The sequence below is a fragment of the Taudactylus pleione genome, unplaced genomic scaffold, assembly GCF_031769625.1.
Source record: "Taudactylus pleione unplaced genomic scaffold, aTauple2 ptg000436l, whole genome shotgun sequence".
NCBI classification, from domain to species: Eukaryota; Metazoa; Chordata; class Amphibia; order Anura; family Myobatrachidae; genus Taudactylus; species Taudactylus pleione.
The window spans coordinates 2,159,311-2,182,385 of record NW_028284838.1 but is presented as its reverse complement, the minus strand read 5'-3'; the positions used below and the strand labels follow the sequence as shown (position 1 = coordinate 2,182,385).

The window sequence follows — 23,075 nt, the reverse complement described above, 5'->3', positions numbered from 1 at the left end:
GGTTGATTATTGATTGATGTGCTTCCAATGGTTGGGTCCCTGTATGCCAGCGGCAGACTTGGATGTCTCAGTACAAAGCTAGGCGGCTGTGACATTTGCATATTTTTGCAAGCGCACTGCATACAGGATCACAGATGAGAAGCCATTTGTATCCACCTCTGTACCAGGGCAGCTGAGTATCGCTGTGATATATTCAATGTCTTGATAAATTATTTTGATAATTTTTTTTAAACTCTGTAATATGAGGTGTTAAAAAATGTTACATATCACAACAGAAGGACTTCTTGATGATAAATAGGTCCCTATATAGTTGAACTAGGGCCCTCATTCAGACCCACTCGGAGGTCTGAAGGGCGTTTTTTTTTTTGTGTCCGGCCTTCTGGCCGCTCGCTAAGCTGTGGGTGACCACCCACAGCTTTTGCGAGCAGCCAGTTGATGGTTACGACCATCACGACCATCGGGCTTGCGACGAGACCCCTAATAGAGCCGGTAGCTCACTACTGACATCACTGGTGACAGGATGGCAGTTTGAAAAACTAGGCCCCAAACTGTACATAATGCAAAGAAAAAAAAGAGGTGCAAGATGGAATTGTCCTTGGGCCCTCCCACCCACCCTTATGTTGTATAAACAGGACATGCACACTTTAACAAACCAATCATTTCAGCGCCAGGGTCTGCCACACAACTGTGGCTGAAATGATTGGTTCGTTTGGGCCCCCACAAAACAAGCTGGCAATTAATCTGTCCCTGCACAAACTGGCTCTACGGAGGCAAGATGTCATCCTCATCCTCCTCATCCACCGATTCCTCACCCTCTTCAGTGTGTACATCCTCATCCTCACAGAGTATTAATTCGTCCCCGCTGGAACCACAGGTCCCTCTGTACGTTCTGGAGACTGGTCTCCCTGGAAGAGTTGATAATTCATTTTATGAACATCATCTTCTCCACATTTTGTGGAAGCAACCTCCTACGCCTTTCGCTGATAAGGTTCCCGGCTGCACTAAACACTCTTTCGGAGTACACACTGGAGGGAGGGCAACTCAGGTAAAATAGAGCCAGTTTGTACAGGGACCTCCAAATTGCTTCTTTTTCCTGCCAGTACAGGTACGGACTGTCTGACATGCCTACTTGGATGCTGTCACCGATGTAATCCTTTAACAGACAGACGCATGCTTGTCGCTGCTGCTTTGAGGATGCAAGTGCGGCTACAGCCCACACAATTCACAAAGACAGAAAAAAAAAAGAATATTTTTATTGTTTGCGGAGCGCACTTTGAGGGTTACACCACCCTTTAACAGACAGACGCACGCTTGTCACTGCTGCTTTGAGGATGCAAGTGCGGCTACAGCCCACACAATTCACAAAGACAGAAAAAAGAAGAAGAATATTTTTATTGTTTGTGTAGCACACTTTGAGGGAGTCACCACCCTTTAACAGACAGACGCACGCTTGGCGCTGCTGCTTTAAGGATGCAGGTGCGGCTACAGCCCACACAATTCACAAAGACAGAAAAAAGAAGAATATTTTTATTGTTTGTGTAGCACACTTTGAGGGTGTCACCACCCTTTAACAGACAGACGCACGCTTGTCGCTGCTGCTTTGAGGATGCAAGTGCGGCTACATCGCACACAAGTCACAAACACATTAAAAAAATAGTTTTTTATTTTTTGGAGCACTTTGAGAGTTACTCCACCCTTTAACAGACAGACGCACGCTTGTCGCTGCTGCTTTGAGGATGCAAGTGCGGCTACAGCCCACACAATTCACAAAGACAGAAAAAAAAAAAAGAATATTTTTATTGTTTGTGGAGCGCACTTTGAGGGTTACACCACCCTTTAACAGACAGACGCACGCTTGTCACTGCTGCTTTGAGGATGCAAGTGCGGCTACAGCCCACACAATTCACAAAGACAGAAAAAAGAAGAAGAATATTTTTATTGTTTGTGTAGCACACTTTGAGGGAGTCACCACCCTTTAACAGACAGATGCACGCTTGTCGCTGCTGCTTTAAGGATGCAGGTGCGGCTACAGCCCACACAATTCACAAAGACAGAAAAAAGAAGAATATTTTTATTGTTTGTGTAGCACACTTTGAGGGTGTCACCACCCTTTAACAGACAGACGCACACTTGTCGCTGCTGCTTTGAGGATGCAAGTGCGGCTACATCGCACACAAGTCACAAACACATTAAAAAAATAGTTTTTTATTTTTTGGAGCACTTTGAGAGTTACTCCACCCTTTAACAGACAGACGCACGCTTGTCGCTGCTGCTTTGAGGATGCAAGTGCGGCTACAGCCCACACAATTCACAAAGACAGAAAAAAAAAGAACAATATTTTTATTGTTTGTGTAGCACACTTTGAGGGTGTCACCACCCTTTAACAGACAGACGCACGCTTGTCGCTGCTGCTTTGAGGATGCAAGTGCGGCTACATCGCACACAAGTCACAAACACATTAAAAAAATAGTTTTTTATTTTTGGAGCACTTTGAGAGTTACACCACCCTTTAACAGACAGACGCACGCTTGTCGCTGCTGCTTTGAGGATGCAAGTGCGGCTACAGCCCACACAATTCACAAAGACAGAAAAAAAAGAACAATATTTTTATTGTTTGTGTAGCACACTTTGAGGGTGTCACCACCCTTTAACAGACAGACGCACGCTTGTCGCTGCTGCTTTGAGGACAGTATCATATGCAGTGACAGTAGACTTGTCAGAAATTGTTGGCACGTCCTTCAGTCCGGACCAGATGTCCAAACCAGCCCTTGACTTATGACACAGGCGCACGCTTGGCGCTGCTACTATGTTGATGCACGTGCAGCTACATCGCACACAAGTCACAAACACATTAAAAAAATAGTTTTTTATTTTTTGGAGCACTTTGAGGGTTACACCACCCTTTAATAGACAGACGCATGCTTGTCGCTGCTGCTTTGAGGATGCAAGTGCGGCTACAGCCCACACAATTCACAAAAACAGAAAAAAAAGAACAATATTTTTATTGTTTGTGTAGCACACTTTGAGGGTGTCACCACCCTTTAACAGACAGACGCACGCATGTCGCTGCTGCTTTAAGGATGCAGGTGCGGCTACAGCCCACACATTTCACAAAGACCGAAAAAAAAGAACAATATTTTTATTGTTTGTGTAGCACACTTTGAGGGTGTCACCACCCTTTAACAGACAGACGCACGCTTGTCGCTGCTGCTTTAAGGATGCAGGTGCGGCTACAGCCCACACATTTCACAAAGACAGAAAAAAAAATAACAATATTTTAATTGTTTGTGTAGCACACTTTGAGGGTGTCACCACCCTTTAACAGACAAACGCACGCTTGTCGCTGCTGCTTTAAGGATGCAGGTGCGGCTACAGCCCACACATTTCACAAAGACCGAAAAACAAAGAAGAATATTTTTATTGTTTGTGTAGCACACTTTGAGGGTGTCACCACCCTTTAACAGACAGACGCACGCTTGTCACTGCTGCTTTAAGGATGCAGGTGGAATCTAGACGGGATTTGGAACCGGGGACACACTACCTCCATCAATTGTCTAAATCCCACTGCACTAATGGCGGATACCGGACGCACGTCTAACACCAACGTAGCAGTCAAGGCCTCAGTTATACGTTTTGCTTCAGGATGACTGCTGTCGTACTTCATCCTCATCGCTAGGGACTGTTGGAGGGTCAATTGTTTAGTGAAAGTAGTGATGTTCCTACTTCCTCTCTGGGATGATGAACAACTCCCAGCAGCAGCAATAGCACTAGGAGGAAGTGGTTCTTGATCTTTTCCTATTTTATTTTTATCAGAGAAAGTTTGGTCCTCCATTTATGTTATATTGATATATACGTGCGGCTAAACCGCACACAAACACAGAAAATATTTTTTTATTTTTGCAGGAGAGTAGTGCACTTTGTGGGTTACACCACCCTTTAAGAAATGAGCCAGCCGGCTCTTTACTTATGGGACACAGGCGCACGCTTGGCGCTGCTCCTTTGTTGATGCACGTGCAGCCACAGTGCACACAAGTCACAAACACAGAAAATATAATTTTTTTTGGTTTGGAGTGTACTTTGGGGGTTACAGCACCCTTTAACGGTCAAGCCAGCCGGCCCTTTACTTATGACACAGGCGCACGCTTGGCACTACTTTGTTGATGCACGTGCGGCTACTGCGCACACAATTCACAAACACAGAAAATAATTTTTTTTTTGGTTTGGACTGGAGTGTACTTTGGGGGTTACAGCACCCTTTAACGGTCAAGCCAGCCGGCCCTTTACTTATGACACAGGCGCACGCTTGGCACTACTTTGTTGATGCACGTGCGGCTACTGCACACACAATTCACAAACACAGAAAATAATTTTTTTTTTGGTTTGGACTGGAGTGTACTTTGGGGGTTATAGCACCCTTTAACGGTCAAGCCAGCCGGCCCTTTACTTATGACACAGGCGCACGCTTGGCACTACTTTGTTGATGCACGTGTGGCTACTGCACACACAATTCACAAACACAGAAAATAATTTTATTTTGGTTTGGACTGGAGTGTACTTTGGGGGTTACAGCACCCTTTAACGGTCAAGCCAGCCAGCCCTTTACTTATGACACAGGCGCACGCTTGGCACTACTTTGTTGATGCACGTGCGGCTACTGCACACACAATTCACAAACACAGAAAATAATTTTTTTTTTGGTTTGGACTGGAGTGTACTTTGGGGGTTACAGCACCCTTTAACGGTCAAGCCAGCCGGCCCTTTACTGACACAGGCGCACGCTTGGCACTACTTTGTTGATGCACGTGCGGCTACTGCGCACACAATTCACAAACACAGAAAATATTTTTTTTTTGGTTTGGAGTGTACTTTGGGGGTTACAGCACCCTTTAACGGTCAAGCCAGCCGGCCCTTTACTTATGACACAGGCGCACGCTTGGCACTACTTTGTTGATGCACGCGCGGCTACTGCGCACACAATTCACAAACACAGAAAATAATTTTTTTTTGGTTTGGACTGGAGTGTACTTTGGGGGTTACAGCACCCTTTAACGGTCAAGCCAGCTGGCCCTTTACTTATGACACAGGTGCATGCTTGGCACTACTTTGTTGATGCATGTGCGGCTACTGAGGGAGGGTGGGAGTTAGGGCTGGCTGGGCCGTGTAGTGTAGTGTAGAGTAGTGTTGTGCTGTGCTGTGCTGCGCTGTGCTGCTGTTGTCCACTACTTTAAAGTCCATAGGGGCTGGCTGTGTTGTGCTGTGCTGCTGTTGTTAATAGGGGCTGTGTCCACTACTTCAAAGTCCATAGGGGCTGGCTGGACTGTGTTGTGCAGTCAGTTCTCCATAGGGGCTGTGTCCACTCCAAAGTCCTGTGCAGTGTCCCAGTCCTAAAGGGGTGCTGTAGTGTTGTCCAGGGGGTGGTCTGTCCATCAGGGGTGCTCCCCCCAAGTGCTAAACAAATAATATATTTTCTGTGTTTGTGAATTGTGTGTGCAGTAGCCGCACGTGCATCAACAAAGTAGTGCCAAGCGTGCGCCTGTGTCATAAGTAAAGGGCCGGCTGGCTTGACCGTTAAGGGTGCTGTAACCCCCGAAAGTACACTCCAGTCCAAACCAAAAAAAAAATTATTTTCTGTGTTTGTGAATTGTGTGCGCAGTAGCCGCACGTGCATCAACAAAGTAGTGCCAAGCGTGCGCCTGTGTCATAAGTAAAGGGCCGGCTGGCTTGACCGTTAAGGGTGCTGTAACCCCCGAAAGTACACTCCAGTCCAAACCCCCCAAAAAATTATTTTCTGTGTTTGTGAATTGTGTGCGCAGTAGCCGCACGTGCATCAACAAAGTAGTGCCAAGCGTGCGCCTGTGTCATAAGTAAAGGGCCGGCTGGCTTGACCGTTAAGGGTCCTGTAACCCCCGAAAGTACACTCCAGTCCAAACCAAAAAAAAAATTATTTTCTGTGTTTGTGAATTGTGTGCGCAGTAGCCGCATGTGCATCAACAAAGTAGTGCCAAGCGTGCGCCTGTGTCATAAGTAAAGGGCCGGCTGGCTTGACCGTTAAAGGGTGCTGTAACCCCCAAAGTACACTCCAGTCCAAACCAAAAAAAAAATTATTTTCTGTGTTTGTGAATTGTGTGCGCAGTAGCCGCACGTGCATCAACAAAGTAGTGCCAAGCGTGCGCCTGTGTCATAAGTAAAGGGCCGGCTGGCTTGACCGTTAAAGGGTGCTGTAACCCCCAAAGTACACTCCAGTCCAAACCAAAAAAAAAATTATTTTCTGTGTTTGTGAATTGTGTGCGCAGTAGCCGCACGTGCATCAACAAAGTAGTGCCAAGCGTGCGCCTGTGTCATAAGTAAAGGGCCGGCTGGTTTGACTGTTAAAGGGTGCTGTAACCCCCGAAAGTACACTCCAATCCAAACCAAAAAAAAATTATTTTCTGTGTTTGTGAATTGTGTGTGCAGTAGTCGCACGTGCATCAACAAAGTAGTGCCAAGCGTGCGCCTGTGTCATAAGTAAAGGGCCGGCTGGCTTGACCGTTAAGGGTGCTGTAACCCCCGAATGTACACTCCAGTCCAAACCAAAAAAAAAATTATTTTCTGTGTTTAGCCGCACGTTTATATCAAATCGATATAACATAAATGGAGGACCAAACTTTCTCCGATAAAAATAAAATAGAGAAAGATCAAGAACCACTTCCTCCTGGTGCTGAAGCTGCTGCCACTAGTCATGACATAGACGATAACATGCCATCAACGTCGTCTGCCAAGGCCGATGCCCAATGTCATAGTAGAGGGCTCATACAATCCCAAATGGCAAAGTTCAGGAAAATGACCTTGAAAAAGACATTTAAATCAGCTGAAGAGAAACATAAACTTGCCAATATGCCATTTACGACACGGAGTGGCAAGGAACGGCTAAGGTCGATCCCTAGTATGTTCATGACTAGTGGTTCAGCTTCACATGACGATGGAAGCCATCCTCCCACTAAAAAAATCAAAAGAGTTAAGCTGGCAAAAGCACAGCAAAGAACTGTGCTTTCTAAGAAGATATCACAAATCCCCAAGGAGAGTCCAAGTGTGGTGGTGGTTGCGATGCCTGACCTTCCCAGACTGGACGGGAAGAGGTGGCTCTTTCCACCATTTGCACGCCCCCTGCAAGTGCTGAAAGGAGCACCCACAGTCCACTTGCTGATATGCAAATTGAAGATGTCACTGTTGAAGTACAACAGGATGAGGATACTGGTGTAGCTGGCGCTGAGGAGGAAGTTGGCGAGGAGGATTCTGATGGTGATGTGGTTTGTTTAAATCAGGCTCCGGGGGAGACAGTTGTTGTCCGTGGGATGAAAAAGCCCATCACGGTCATGCCTGGGCAGAAGACCAAACATTCCACCTCTTTGGTCTGGCAATATTTCTATCCAAATCCGGACAACAACTGTCTTGCCATATGTACCATATGTAAAGGTGAAATAAGTAGGGGTAGGGACGTCAACCACCTAGGAACATCCTCCCTTATACGGCACCTGCAGCGCGTTCATAAAAAGTTACTGTCAAGTTCAGAAACTTTGGCTAAGACCGTAAGCAGTCCAGGGACACCTAAATCCCGTTGTCCTGTTGTATCCAAGCGCCTGCAAACCACACCGTCAACTCCCTCCTCGTCAATTTCCTCCTTAGTCAGGATCGGAAGTAGTCCTGCAGGCCATGTCACTGGCATGACTGACTCTCCTATCCGGGATTCCTCTGGAGGATCCTGCATTGCTATGCCTACTGCTGCCGCTGCTGCTGTTGCTGCTGCTGGGAGTCGTTCATCATCCCAGAGAGGAAGTAGGAACACCACTACTTTTACTAAACAATTGACCCTCCAACAGTCCTTAGCGAGGAGGATGAAGTACGACAGCAGTCATCCTGAAGCAAAACGTATAACTGAGGCCTTGACTGCTATGTTGGTGTTAGACGTGCGTCCGGTATCCGCCATTAGTGCAGTGGGATTTAGACAATTGATGGAGGTAGTGTGTCCCCGGTTCCAAATCCCGTCTAGATTCCACTTCACTAGGCAGGCGATACCGAGACTGTACAGAAACGTCAGAAAAAGTGTCCTCAGTGTCCTGAAAAATGCCGTTGTACACAATGTCCACTTAACCACGGACATGTGGACAAGTGGAACAGGGCAGACTAAGGACTATATGACTGTGACAGCCCACTGGGTAGATGTATCACCTTACGCAGCAACAGCAGCAGCGTCACCAGTAGCAGCATCTCAGAAACGCCAGCTCGTTACAAGGCAGGCTACGCTGTGTATCACCGGTTTCAGTAAGAGGCACACCGCCGACAACCTCTTAGAGAAACTGAGGGAAATCATCTCCCAGTGGCTTACCCCACTTAGACTCTCCTGGGGATTTGTGATATCTGACAACGCCACCAATATTGTGCGGGCATTACATCTGGGCAAATTCCAGCACGTCCCATGTTTTGCTCACACAATAAACTTGGTGGTGCAGAATTTTCTGAAAAGCGACAGGGGCGTGCAGGAGACGCTTTGGGTGGCCCGAAAAATTTCTGGCCACTTTCGCCATTCAGCGACTGCGTGCCGAAGACTGGAGCGCCAGCAAACACTCTTGAACCTGCCCCGCCATCACCTGAAGCAAGAGGTTGTGACGCGGTGGAACTCAACCCTCTATATGCTTCAGAGGATGGAGGAGCAGCAAAAGGCCATACAAGCCTATACATCCACCTATGACATAGGCAAAGGAGGGGGTATGCACCTGACTCAAGCGCAGTGGAGAATGATTTCCATGTTGTGCAAGGTTCTCCAGCCCTTCGAACTTGCCACACGTGAAGTCAGTTCAGACACAGCCAGCTTGAGTCAGGTCATTCCCCTCATCAGGCTTTTGCAGAAGCAGCTGGAGAAAGTGAAGGAGGAGCGAAGACAGAGCGATTCCGCTCGGCATGTGGGACTTGTGGATGAAGCCCTTCATTCGCTTTGCCAGGATTCCAGGGTGGTCAATCTGTTGAAATCAGACCACTACATTTTGGCCACCGTGCTTGATCCTAGGTTTAAAGCCTATGTGGTGTCTCTCTTTCCGGCCGACTCAAGCCTGCAGAGGTGCAAAGACCTGCTGGTGAACACACTGTCAGCTGAAGCGGAACGTGACACGTCAACGGCTCCTTCTTCATTTTCTCCCGCAACTGGGGCTGCCAGGAAAAAACTTAGGTATCCTAAGCAACCCGCTGGCGGTGATGCAGGCCAGGCAGGACCAAGTTTGGACATCTGGTCCGGACTGAAAGACCTGGCAACAATTTCTGACATGTCTACTGTCACTGCATATGATACTGTCACCATTGACAGAATGGTGGAGGATTACATCGGTGACAGCATCGAAGTAGGCATGTCAGACAGTCCATACCTGTACTGGCAGGAAAAAGAGGCAATTTGGAGGCCCCTGTACAAACTGGCTCTATTTTACCTGAGTTGCCCCCCCTCCAGTGTGTACTCCGAAAGAGTGTTTAGTGCAGCCGGGAACCTTGTCAGCGAAAGGCGTAGGAGGTTGCTTCCACAGAATGTGGAGAAGATGATGTTCATCAAAATGAATTATCAGCTCTTCCAGGGAGACCAGCCTCCAGAAGGTACAGAGGGACCTGTGGTGGTGGATTCAAGTGGGGACGAGTTAATACTTTGTGAGGATGAGGATGTACACACTGAAGAGGGTGAGGAATCGGTGGATGAGGAGGATGAGGATGACATCTTGCCTCCGTAGAGCCAGTTTGTGCAGGGACACATTAATTGCCAGCTTGTTTTGTGGGGGCCCAAACGAACCAATCATTTCAACCACAGTTGTGTGGCAGACCCTGGCGCTGAAATGATTGATTTGTTAAAGTGTGCATGTCCTGTTTATACAACATAAGGGTGGGTGGGAGGGCCCAAGGACAATTCCATCTTGCACTTCTTTTTTTCTTTGCATTATGTACAGTTTGGGGCCTAGTTTTTCTAACTGCCATCCTGTCTGCCACTGCAGTGTCACTCCTAGATGGGTCACGTGTTTGTGCCGTCCACTCGTGTCGCTTAGCATAGTCATCCAGCTACCTCGGTGCAACCTTTTGGACATAAAAACACTATTGTGAGGTGTGAGGTATTCAGAATAGACTGGAAATGAGTGGAAATTAAGGTTATTGAGGTTAATAATAGCATAGGAGCAGAAAAACCTACAAATTCTGTGATTTTAGCTGTTTTTATGCTTTTTTTAAAAAAAATACAGATCCAAAACACAAAACCCAGAACCCAAAACACGGAAGGGTGGTTTTGGCAAAACCAATCCAGATCCAAAACACGAAGAAAGATCCAGATCCAAAACCAAAACACAAAACACGAAAAGTGGCCGGTGCACACCCCTAATATATATATACATACATATACACACACACACACAGGCAGGGTCACACATACATACATACATACACATAGGCAGGGTCACACATACAGTCAGGTCCATAAATATTGGGACATTGACAGAATTGTCATATTTTGTCCTCTATTCACCACCACAATGGCTTTGAAATTAAACAAACAAGATGTGCTTTAACTGCAGACTTTCAGATTTAATTTGAGGGTAATTACATCCAAATCAGATGAACGGTGTAGGAATTACAATGGTTTCTATATGTGCCTCCCACTTTTTAAGGGGCCAAAAGTAATGGGACAAACTAAACAATCCTAAATCTAACTTTCACTTTTTAATACTTTGTTGCAAAACCTTTGCAGGCAATCACAGCATGAAGTCTGGAACACCTAGACATCACCAGACGCTGGGTTTCATCCCTGGTGATGCTCTGCCAGGCCTCTACTGCAAATGTCTTCAGTTCCTGCTTGTTCTTGGGGCATTTTCCCTTCAGTTTTGTCTTCATCAAGTGAAATGCATGCTCAATCGGATTCAGGTCAGGGGATTGACTTGGCCATTGCATAACATTCTACTTTTTAGCCTTAAAAAACTCTTTGGTTGCTTTTGCAGTATGCTTCGGGTCATTGTCCATCTACACTGTGAAGCGCCTTCAAATGAGTTCTGAAGCATTTGACTGAATATGAGCATATAATATTGCCTGAAACACTTCAGAATTCATTCTGCTGCTTTTGTCAGCAGTCACATCATCAATAAATGCAAGGGAACCAGTTCCATTGGCAGCCATACATGCCCACGCCATGACACTACCACCACCATGCTTCACTGATGAGGTGGTATGTTTTGGATCATGAGCAGTTCCTTTCCTTCTCCATACTCTTCTCTTCCCATCACTCTGGTACAAGTTGATCTTTGTCTCATCTGTCAATAGGATGTTGTTCCAGAACTGTAATGGCTTTTTTAGATGTTTTTTGGCAAACTCTAATCTGGTCTTCCTGTTTTTGTGGCTCACCAATGGTTTACATCTTGTGGTGAGCCCTCTATATTCACTCTTGTGAAGACTTCTTTTGATTGTTGACTTTGACACATATACACCTACCTCCTGGAGAGTGTTCTTGATTTGGCCAACTGTTGTGAAGGGGTTTTTCAGTGACAGCTCTTTGGATCTCATATTGAGAGTCGACAGCAACTGATTCCAAATGTAAATGTCACACCTAAAATCAACTCCAGACCTTTTACCTGCTTAATTGATAATGAAATAATGAGGGAATAGCCCACACCAGTCCATAAAATAGCTTTTGAGTTGATCGTCCCATTACTTTTGGCCCCTTAAAAAGTGGGAGGCACATATAGAAACCGTTGTAATTCCTACACCGTCCACCTGATTTGGATGTAATTACCCTCAAATTAAATCTGAAAGTCTGCAGTTAAAGCACATCTTGTTTGTTTCATTTCAAAGCCATTGTGGTGGTGAATAGAGGCCAAAATATGAAAATTCTTTCAATGTCCCAATATTTATGCACCTGACTGTACATACAGGCAGGCTGGGTCACACATACATACATACACACACACACATACAGGCAGGGTCACACATACATACAGGCAGGCTGGGTCACACATACATACACACATACAGAGGGTCACACATACATACATACATACTGTACATACATGCATGAATGCAGGCAGGCAATTTAGATGTCAGTTGGACACACCCCTCCCAAACCTATCTCTGCACATTTTACATCTGCCCCACCTGCTATGCACTGCAGCATGGTTTTACCAAGATGCACAGTTACTTTCCCAAATCTGAATCAGGCCCGGAGAACGTTCTGGGCAGCTCTGTGGTGGCTAGCTGCTAGGACCAGGGACAAGTTCAGCACCCAGAGAGTCCTAAGGACACATTCCAGACGGACTTGCGGGAACTTGCCACTGGGACCAGGGAGAAGCTGAGCACCTGGAGTATCCTAAGGACACTCCAGGAGGTGGCTTCCTAGCTGCAGCGTGCCATTACCACTCTGTCGGCTGGACATGCTCCATCATAAGCAGCGTACACACTATTCCATTCTACTACTGTGCCCTTCATGCTCCAATGAAACACTGGGCCTGATTCAGAGCCGCTCATAAGCGGCCGCTCGTTCGCTCCGAGCGATGTTCGCACATCTGCGCATGCGTATGGCTCGTAATGCGCATGCGCCAACCAGTCATTGCGGTCGAAAATTGAGCGCTCGCAAAATAGCGAGTGCCTGCTAATTTGAGTGACAGGATGAGGCGTTTGTGGGTGGTAACAGGGGAAGGTGCTTGAAAACGGGGAGTGGAAATCTGAACGCAGGCGTGCCAAACAGTCAAAACGGGCGTTTTAAGGGTGTGCATAATTAACAAAGCAGCGTCATCGACCATGTCACTTGGTTGTTTCTTAGCCTGAACTGTTCGCATGATTGCGGTAGGATAAACCTACCACAAGCACTGCGAGCAGTTCAGATGCCTTTCGATGTACTCGATTAATCAAATAAATAACGGAGATGACGTAGGATGCGAGCGGCCAGGGGGCGTCTTTACAAAATAGCGAGCGCATGTTTCGTTCGCTCGCTCAGACATAGAGGAGTCAACAGACTGCAAAGAGCGAGCACTCAATTTAAATAGCCGGACCCTTTTTCTGAACGAGCGAGCGCAAATAGCGTCCGGCTCTGAATCAGGCCCACTGTCTCTGCTGCTGTTGTTTTTTTTTTTACTTCAATATGCTTTCTCCCCCACCCCAATAAGGACATGTCCACACAACTGCGGGCTCTGCAGAGTAAAGGAAAATAAGGCTCAATTTCTAAATTGTTAGCATTATTGTTTACCTTTTTGTTTATTTTTTGCTGGAACCCTCTAAATAAAGTTATGTCATATTGTTTGATATATTAATCTATTATTTATCCTTATCCAAACGATGCTCCATTAGATGTCAAAATGCAGCTAAATAATATTTAGAATTTGATATGGACAATAATAAGTTAATATGTCTTAAAGTAACATGAAAATATACCCACACAGTACAATTAAGAAACATTTTTAAGGGGGTTACGCCATGCAAACCCCTGGTGGATTATTATTTGTAGGCTTAGATGGAGGCACTACTGCAATAAGGAACCCAGGGCTTCATTCAGACCCGCTCGCGAGCGCGCAGCGCTCGCAAGCGGGTCGATAGTCCCCCACTGCGCATGTGCGAGACCCAGCCAGCAGCGGGCGATTCGTCGCTACAGGTCTCGCACCAAAAAGGGGTGGCTGTCGATCTTGATTGACAGCTCACCCCGTTTTGGAGGCGGGAGGGTGGCTACACAAACGGAAGTGTTCCCGAAGGAATGCCTGCCGTTTGTGGGAGGCACCACTGACATCACCAGTGATGTCAGTGGTGAGCTTCCGGCTCTATTTAGAGCCGGAAGCTCACTGGGGCTTGCGGGAACGAGACCCTACTACGAGGGTCTCATCGCAAGCCCCCATCGCTACCATCACCTGGCCGCTCGCATAAGCTGTGGGTGGTCACCCACAGCTATGCGAGCGAACTGGAGGACGAAACAAAACAAAACAAAAAAACACCCTGATTCAGAGCGAGCGCTCTGAAAGAGCGTCCGGCTCTGAATCAGGGCCCTAATCAGCTAATGTTCTTTATTATAAGTAACTCATCTGTACTACAGGTAAGCCAGGGTAATAAGCGTTAATGTGTGCAGTCAGATATCACGGTGATGTCCTGTGGCAAATGGCTGAGAATTGAATCACCATAATAACGTCTACTACCAACTCTCCTGTCATGTAAGAGAATATAGCAGACATACTGTATGTGTAATATATCAGAGATGCATTGGAGTTTGTGAGATTGCTAAAGGGAAACTTAGGGGTACATTTACTAAAGTGAGAGTTTTTAGAAGTGAGTTTTATTATTATTATTATTATTATTATTATTATTATTATTATTATTATCCTTTATTTATATGGCACCACAAGTATTCCGCAGCGCCTTACATAGTACATAAAACTAGTAAGTGAACAAGAAACAAGTAACTTACAGTACATTGCAGTGCAGGACAAAGACACGACTTATATACATTGCTGCAATAGCGATTAAAGCACTCACAGTAAGCAGCAGGGAGTTGGCAGTCAAGTGTTAGGTACCCTTATGGGGAGTAAGGAGTAGAAGAAAATTTAAAGAGAAGCACATGAGGGAAGAGGTCCCTGCTCGAGATAGCTTACATTCTCAAGGGGAGGGGCAGACAGACAGAGGGGAAGATAGGGAGGAAAGAGCATGAAGTGGGTTAGGATGAGAGCTGGAAGGCCTTGATGAAGTAGTGGGTCTTGAAAGTCCGTTTGAAGATTTGTAGAGCGGTGGAGAGTCTGATAGGGAGAGGGAGAGCATTCCAAAGGTAGGGAGTACCACGGGCAAAATCTTGGATGCAGGAGTGAGAGGAAGCAATCATTTGTCAAGAGAGGCGGCACGCATTAGTTAAGCGAAGTGGGCGGGTGGGAGTGTGAAGGGAGAGAAGGTTAGAAATGTATGTGGGAGAGGATTTGGTGAGGGCTTTGTAGGCAAGTGTAAGAACCTTGAATTGGCATCTGAAGGGGAAGGGGAGCCAGTGTAGGGCTTGAAGGAAAGGGGAAGCAGATGTAGAATGTCTGGAGAGCAAGATGAGCTGAGCAGCAGCATTGAGAACTGACTGTAGAGGAGAGAGATGAGAGACTGGGAGGCCAGCTAGGAGAAGGTTACAGTAGACCAATCTGGAGATGACCAGCGAGTGCATGAGGGTTTTAGTGGCGTCCTGGGTGAAGAAGGGTCTAATCCTGGAGATATTTTTTAGGTGGAAATGGCAGGACTGCAAGATGTACTGAATGTGTGGTTTAAAGGAGAGGGAGGAGTCTAGGATAACTCCAAGACAGTGCACTCTGGGACTAGAGGAGATAGTTGTGCCATCAATAGATAATGAAATTGTGGGAAGTGAGATAGTGGAAGAGGGTGGGAAGATAATCAGCTCAGTCTTAGACATGTTAAGTTTAAGAAAGTGCTGGGGCATCCATGAAGAGACAGCAGAGAGACAGCTGGAGATACGGGTGAGGAGTGAGGGGGAGAGCTCAGGGGTGGAAAGGTAAATTTGAGTGTCATCAGCATAGAGATGATATTGGAGGTCAAAGGAGTTTATGAGTTTTCCTAAAGAGGACGTCTATAGGGAGAAAAGGAGAGGTCCATGAACAGAGCCTTGGGGAACTCCTACTGTTAGTGGAAATGGGGGGGAAGAGTAGTCATGAGAGGAGACAGAGAAGGAACGATCAGAGAGGTAGGAGGACAGCCAGGAGAGGGCAGTGCCACATAAACCAAGAGAGTAAAGGATTTGCTGAAGGAGAGGGTGATCTACAGTGTCAAATGCAGCAGAGAGGTCAAGGAGAATGAGCAGAAAGTAGTGGCCCTTGGATTTGGCAGCAAGGAGGTCATTGCTGACTTGCTTTCATAAGGGCAGTTTCAGTAGAGTGGAGAGAATGGAAGCCAGACTGAAATGAGTCAAGGAGGGAGTGGGAGGAAAGACAGGTGGTAAGGCGGTTGTAAACAAAACGCTCAATGAGTTTGGAAGCAAAAGGGAGAAGAGAGATGGGTCGGTAGTTGGAGAGTATTTTAGGATCAAGGGTAGGTTTTTTAAGAATGGGGGAGACAAGGGCATGTTTGAATGCAGAAGGGACAGTGCCAGATGATAGGGAGAGGTTAAGGAGGTGAGCAAGATGGGAACAGGCAGAAGAAGACAGGTTGGAGAGGAGACGGGAAGGGATTGGATCAAGAGGGGAGGTGGATGGAGGGGAGGACCGGATGAGAGCCATGACTTCCTCTTCAGAAACAGGGGAGAAGGATGTCAGAGTTGGTGAGGCAGAAGGGGAGGAGTGGTCAGGGAAAGGAGGGGCAGGAGTGCTGAGGGTCTGAAGTAAGGGAGGAATTGTACAGGGAAGTGGCTTGTTCACGACAGGAGAGAGAAAGGATAGGGGAGAGAAGAGAGTCCAGCAGGGAGGAAAAGGCAACAGAGTCAATAGCCTCAATGTTACGCTTAGTAATGGTAGCCTTAGGAGGTAAAGGGGGGGAAAGAGAGAGGGATAGGTTAAAGGAGAGAAGGTGATGGTCAGAGAGGGGGTATGGGGAATTGGAGTAATCAGAAATATCACAACGGTGAGTAAAGATCAGGTCAAGTGAGTTTAGCGGCAGAGAGTTCTGTGGGAATGTCAATAGGAATATTAAAGTCACCTAGGATAATGGAGGGAAGATCTGAAGAGAAAAAGTGAGGGAGCCAGGAAGCGAAGTTGTCAAGGAATTTGGAGGGAGAGCCAGGGGAACAGTAATTGACAGTTATCCTGAGGTTTACTGGTTGTAAGAGGCGTATAGCATGAACCTCAAATGTGGGGAATGTAAGGGATGGTTCAGAGGGTATTAGCTGGTAGGAATAACTGGTGGATAGAAGGACCGCAACACCACCACCATTTTAGAAGAGATGTTGCCCATAGCAACCAATCAGATTCTACTTAACATTGAACTAGCACCTTCTAGAAGGTAATAGCTACAGTAGAATCGGATTGGTTGCTATGGGCAACATCTCTTCTAAAACTCACTTCTAAAAACTCCCACTTTAGTAATATTTACCCCTAATGCTGGGTACACACTGACAGATATATTGGCCAATCCATTGATCGACCAATATATCTGCTGCCCGTTGGCCAGTGTGTACCCGTGATATGTTGGTGAACGTCGTCGTTCACCGACATATCGCATTGGCTGTGCTGCACATCCGATGGACAGATATGTCTGCAGATATGCCTGCCGAGACCCGTCCCCGACACGCCCCCTGGCTGCCGGGACCCGCAGCCAGACACAGGTGATGGCCGTTCAGCTTGTCTGAACGACCATCATCTGCAGATATATCTGTATAGTGTGTACCCACCTTTAGACTTATTATATTTATAAATATGTACACTACTTGTGACAAGTTTAAAATTGCATGTTTCCTCTCGGTTATGTCTTCCCTGTCAGTAATAGAAAATATTATGATAGAAACAAGCATAGAGTACGGCAAGGTAAAGGTTTGTGTCTTGCTATGTTTTATATCACATATTCCCCTGTAGCATCCACTGCTTAGACCTTATGTTGGCAAGTATACAAGTGTTAATAACTAGGAAGGAGCTGACGTGAATAATGGCCACCAGACACAGTCATTACAATTCATTTCATGTTAGTCATGCTGCAGATGACTGACTAAATAATGAACATATAAAACAGCACACATTTTCTAATATATTGAGTGTTTGTGTCAAGTGGACATCCTTTTCTGCTAAATTTTTTTTAAATTGAGTATGTAACTCCTGTTGTTATTGCTACATGTTCTACCCGGCATCTCAGACAGTGTTAGGGGTTTATTAATTAAGTTATCTTCAAAATTTAGATTTTCTATGGCTGCATATGCTTTCCTGCAATAGTCAGCTTCCAGGCTGCAATAGTAACCAGAGGACATAGGCAGTTACTGACAAGTAGACTTCCCCTTCTTTGCTTTGGGTATGGTAGGGATTGGATAAATATGCTAAAGCCATAAATCCTTGCTCTCACCAGTACAGGAGCTTTGACAATTAGGAAAAGCCTTAAATCCTGTAAAAGCATTTAGTACTTTTTGCCTTTGAAAAATAGACCCTCTAAGATTATCCTTTGTGTTTAGCATTTTAGTAAAATACATAACAATGTGTTGAAAAAAAGGCAACCTGTAGCTACAGTAATTATTCAAATAACAATTGAGAGCTACTGTAATAGTTATTTGAATAACAGCCTAATCCAAAGCTGTTAGAGCATGCTGGGAGATATAGCTCAAAAGTTGATGCATCACAGTACTCTACTTCTCTACATACAATAAAGACATACAATACTGACATACAATACAGACATACAATACGGATAAATGCTTTAAAGCAAGTTTAACTGAACCACTTAACTGCCACAACCTCATGAGATGGTACAGGGTTCTGCTAGACAAGCCCACAAGGTGGTGCTAGAGACCCTCTAGGCATATTTGTTTTACTAAAATAATGTTAAATACATTTTAAATAGAGATTATTAACCTAAATAGTTAAAAATACATTTTTTTATTTATTTCATTACCTTCTTTTAAAAACCTCTCTTGAGGATAAAAAAAGTATGCATACCTCCCAATATCTGGGAGTAAGGTGAAGGTATCCCTTGCGTATGCCGACGGTGCAGGTAAGAATTTACAATCATGCCCTCCATTCCCATAACTCTGTGGGTGTGCCCAGTGTGCTAGGTTGCCCACAGGCTCACCCCACATTGTTTAGATGCCGTAGGCGTGCTCGCAGAACATTGATGAGAGAGATCTCCCTACCTTTCTTCACAATGGGACACTGTGGCCCGCAAGTAAAATAGTGGGACAGTCCCCCTTTTAAGTGGGAAGGTTGGGGGGCTATGAGCATGGCTACCACAGGGTCACAGCTCTTAGCCCATCATTTGATGGCAGAGAGGGTAAAAAGAGATTGCAGATGCCACGGTATAAAAAAGTCATAAGGCACACAGGGCTAAGTATGTACCAAATAGTGGGGTCCCAGGCATCACACTTCTGTTGTTCTAGTAGTTAGAAGTGGATGACTTTACAGCTAAATCATTAGTATTGGTAGACATCTTCTTTAACGATATGTACAATAAATGAATCTTGAACTTAACAGCATAATAACTTGATTCCAAGTGTACTGTTTTGTTATACAGTATTTTACTTTTATAAATGTATCACTATCTATACTACTGATATGATGTGCTATTTTAGTTAATCAAGCAAATATAAATATGACTGTGTACAATTCACCACATCTGTTTCACATATTGCAAATACTCAAGATCTGAGACCCGACGGGTTCACTACTTTCTTATATGTGTGTTTTTTTTCTCTATACAGTAGAAATAAATTGACAGCTGAAAATACAAGCCATATACGTTTAGACACCGAAATGAATACATTTTTAATAAATCACTCATTACCCCCTTCCCAAAGGTTCTTGTTTTAAGAACATGCCCTTGTGAACTGTAAGCCCCATCAGAGATAGTAATTGATACTCTGCGTTCCATTTCAAAGGCCAGACTGCGATGGCGGTACCCACATTCTGTAATACTGTATATTTAGATGTATGGTTTTTGTGTGTGGAACCTAAAGGGTGTCTTGCATTTACACCTACAGCATCTCGTGCGACTGTGCCAGTTACGTGGTCCAGTTAAATGTGTTTTTAATGCATTTATCTGTATTGTATGTAGAGAAGCAGCTTACTGTGGTGGTTCATCTTTTGAGCTACATCGCCCAGTATGCTCCAACAGTTAGTTTGAGGCTGTTTTTCAAATAACTACTGTAGCTTTTAATTGCTATTACTTTGCACCTACCTTGTATCTTTTGTTTAAAATAATAGGACTGCTGCCCATTCAGGATGTATCAAAGAAGCTTCCCAAGCTGATCGCTAAGATTTTTGCAAATCTTGTTATACCCATATTCAGGAGGGATATTGGTTTATAACTACTATCTTATGTGGGATCAAGGCCTGGTTTCTGAATGCCCTGGTGGTGGTTCTGTGAAGTTTCTCACCCTCCAACAGAGTTGAACAAACCTGTAAAAAGTCTATAAGCATGAGGAACAGAGACCAGAGCAAATGATTTATAGGGGCTGATGTATATTTGGTTCACTTGGCATGAGTGCCATATTAGAGTTTTCAGTTTCGGTTGCTCTGTATTTTGAGTTTTTGAGTAGTTTATAAAATGCTGTGTACAGTAATTATCACAGAATTGTTGAATAATGACTTTTGGTTCATACTGTACATTAGTGTGCCATCAAAACATCTAAGAGAGGGTTTTCTATGCCCAGTGTACTTGGATTAATTTGGATTAAAATATTCAGGCTAGGATGGTGTCCACCCTATTCCCTTACTCAAAAGGGTAAATTTACTAAGATGTGAGTTCTATTTAAGAAGTGATGTTGCCCATAGCAACCAATCAGATTCTAATTCTCATTTATCTAGCACCTTATAGAACATAATACCTTGAACCTGATTGGTTGCTATGGGCAAAATAACTTCTTAATAGAACTCCCATCTTAGTAAATTTACCCCATAGAGTCCATAAAAGAGATATTGCTACAGTCTGGTTCAACCAGGGTACAAGGGATATCTAGACAAATCTGAGTGATTGTGTATTTAAATAATAACAAATACTCTATGTGAAAATAAAGATTGTGCAGGACTGAAAAATGAGTATAGTATCTGGCCATTGGATAGGCTACACACCAAGCATCTTATAAATTGTTGAGCTTAAGCTGAGCAATCGTTTTACAGGATTCCACCCTATAACCTAAATACAGGGTATTGGAAGAGAAGCTGTATAGTTTGAGATCAATGATAGAATCAAAATTTCCACCAAGTATGGCTGCTTCTTGTGTTCTGGAAAGAACTGTACATAAAAAGGCCAGGACCCTGCTGCACATTTGTTGCATAAAAAGAGACAAGGGTGACAGGGCGTCTGATATAGAGATCTCCTTATGAATGGTGAGAGGGTATCTATGGTGTGTAAGTAGAGCCTTGGCACTGTGTTTGGTATTGGCAGAAGAGTAGTACATGTACATTAGTACATTGATTAGTGGCTAAGGAAGAAAGGGAGCATTGACATGAATAAACGTAGGCATTTCTGTAATGCACTGTATTTTGAGGACAGTGTATTTTAGACTTGCAGCCCTGAGTGTTTGGAGAGGCGCGTCAGGAGCATGCACATGTACAGAAGGTTGAGTAGAGTGAGTCAGCCACAACCCTGAGAGATGCACCTGATTTTGACTTACTCATATCCTCAAAATACTCCTTCTAGGATGTGTTTTGTTGAACAAGGCATGGTATAATTTTGTGGGATAATGCTAATATTAACATTTTGCAGTTGATGTATCTGTATGTGTACATTCAGCTAACATTTTTTAGGCCAACTCTAAATGAGTCCTAAAATGTCTTCATTTAAACTAGAATGTTACATGTATACAAAAATATCCTTCACAGGTCAGTATGATATCCAGTCTAGTACAAATACTTATTTCTTGTTCAAGATATGTTGCCTTATGATTGTCTCATTTTAGAGCTAATTTTGGGCAGCTTTAATCTCCGATTTATCTCATTTGAACAGCGTGTGCAGCTTAGTACAAGGCAATTTAGCACCCTAAAGAGTGATTTATGCTGGAGGCCATATGTGCAATATCTGTAAAGAAAAGATATAGACCTCACTGATCATAAAACAAACATGACCGGGATCTTTCGCTGGCAGCTACAAATTGTACTATCAAGGGGTGAGGAATAATTAAAACCTTCAGGGGGATTTATGTAAACATCAATGAAAGGGAAATGTACTGTACATGAGCACTCACACATTTTCCTTTGCGAAAGAGAAGCTGATTTCCTGCCAGAGTGAAATAACGCGTTTTCCATCGTTTGATGAACTTCCACCGAACCTGCTTCTCTTTAAGTTTTCCTTCGAGGAGAGGTTGGCCTTCTTGATTTACAACTGCAAGGGAAAAAAAAAAAACAATCTTGAAACACATTTGTCCTCAGGCTGTGAAAATCAAAGCTTGGAAACAGGCCAGGGGCAACAATGACTTTTTGTTGTACACAATACGGATCTATTATACAGCAAGTAAACAACGGACCAAGATACATTGTATGCTGTATATATAATTTGCTAAAATTATTTGGCCATCATGTAATCAGCAGTTCTTAAAGAGCTTCTGGACTAATTAAAAATCACCATCTAATTTACCTAGAAGGAAATACTGTAGCTCACATTAGTGAAGTCCATTCAATTCACTCTAAACAATACATATTGTAAACAGTGTTTACAAAATTAGATTTTGCAAGTATTTTGAACTTTGATCTCTGTTATGGTTAGACAAATTATTTACACAAAGTCTGTTCTTGGAATTACAATGAAGAAATGCTGTTCATTTGTATGAATTACATTTGAGGAGTCTATTCAGAGTATAAGACACAAACAAGCTTTTCTTCTCATTTAGTAAAACAGTTTCTTTTCCAGTAATTCTTTGGTCTCTTGAACAAATACATCTATTGTGGCCAAGCCAGAAAAAATGTCACCATCCTGTAATGTTTGGAAATGTTACCGAATCACTTTCCCAAAATATCACATGACGAATAAGCTGGTCAACACTGCATTTGCTTGTGTTTATTGATAAATACAGGTGTATTACATGATTTAAATTAAAACTAACATTTTGCACAAATTACTGGGAATTGTAAAACAAACTCTGTACTGCATGTAAGCTGAGTTATTGCCACACTTATTTGTGTTCTAAATCTTGTTTGGAATGTTGCACCTGATTTTGTTTTCAATTTTGTAATGATGGCTCTAAAAAATAGGTCAGTGATAAGATGTTTTATTCAAGAAAATAAATCTCAGTTTAATATTAACATTGAATCAAAAAACAGTGCAGTTTTGCAGAATTGCTCAGCAAGATATCAGGATTGCACAGAGCACGATAGCAGAATTAACAAAGCATGGTGTCAGAATCTCACAGAGCGCATTTAGCAGGATTGCCCGCAACAGGATATCAAAACACACTGCAGCAGAATGGAACCTGGAGACAAAGGGGTTAACAGGTAATTTTTTAATCCATT

At 44.2% G+C, this 23,075-nt stretch overlaps 1 protein-coding gene across 1 annotated transcript in view; it reads right to left on the bottom strand.

Annotated features, from left to right (window-relative positions):
• The window catches only part of VEPH1 (ventricular zone expressed PH domain containing 1), a 538,007-nt gene that overhangs the window by 5,772 nt on the left and 509,160 nt on the right, over positions 1–23,075 (bottom strand). The window contains exon 12 of the mRNA XM_088447638.1: positions 21,815–21,951. Within this exon, the coding sequence (XP_088303764.1) occupies positions 21,815–21,951 (137 nt within the window). The remainder of the gene's footprint in view (positions 1–21,814; positions 21,952–23,075) is intronic.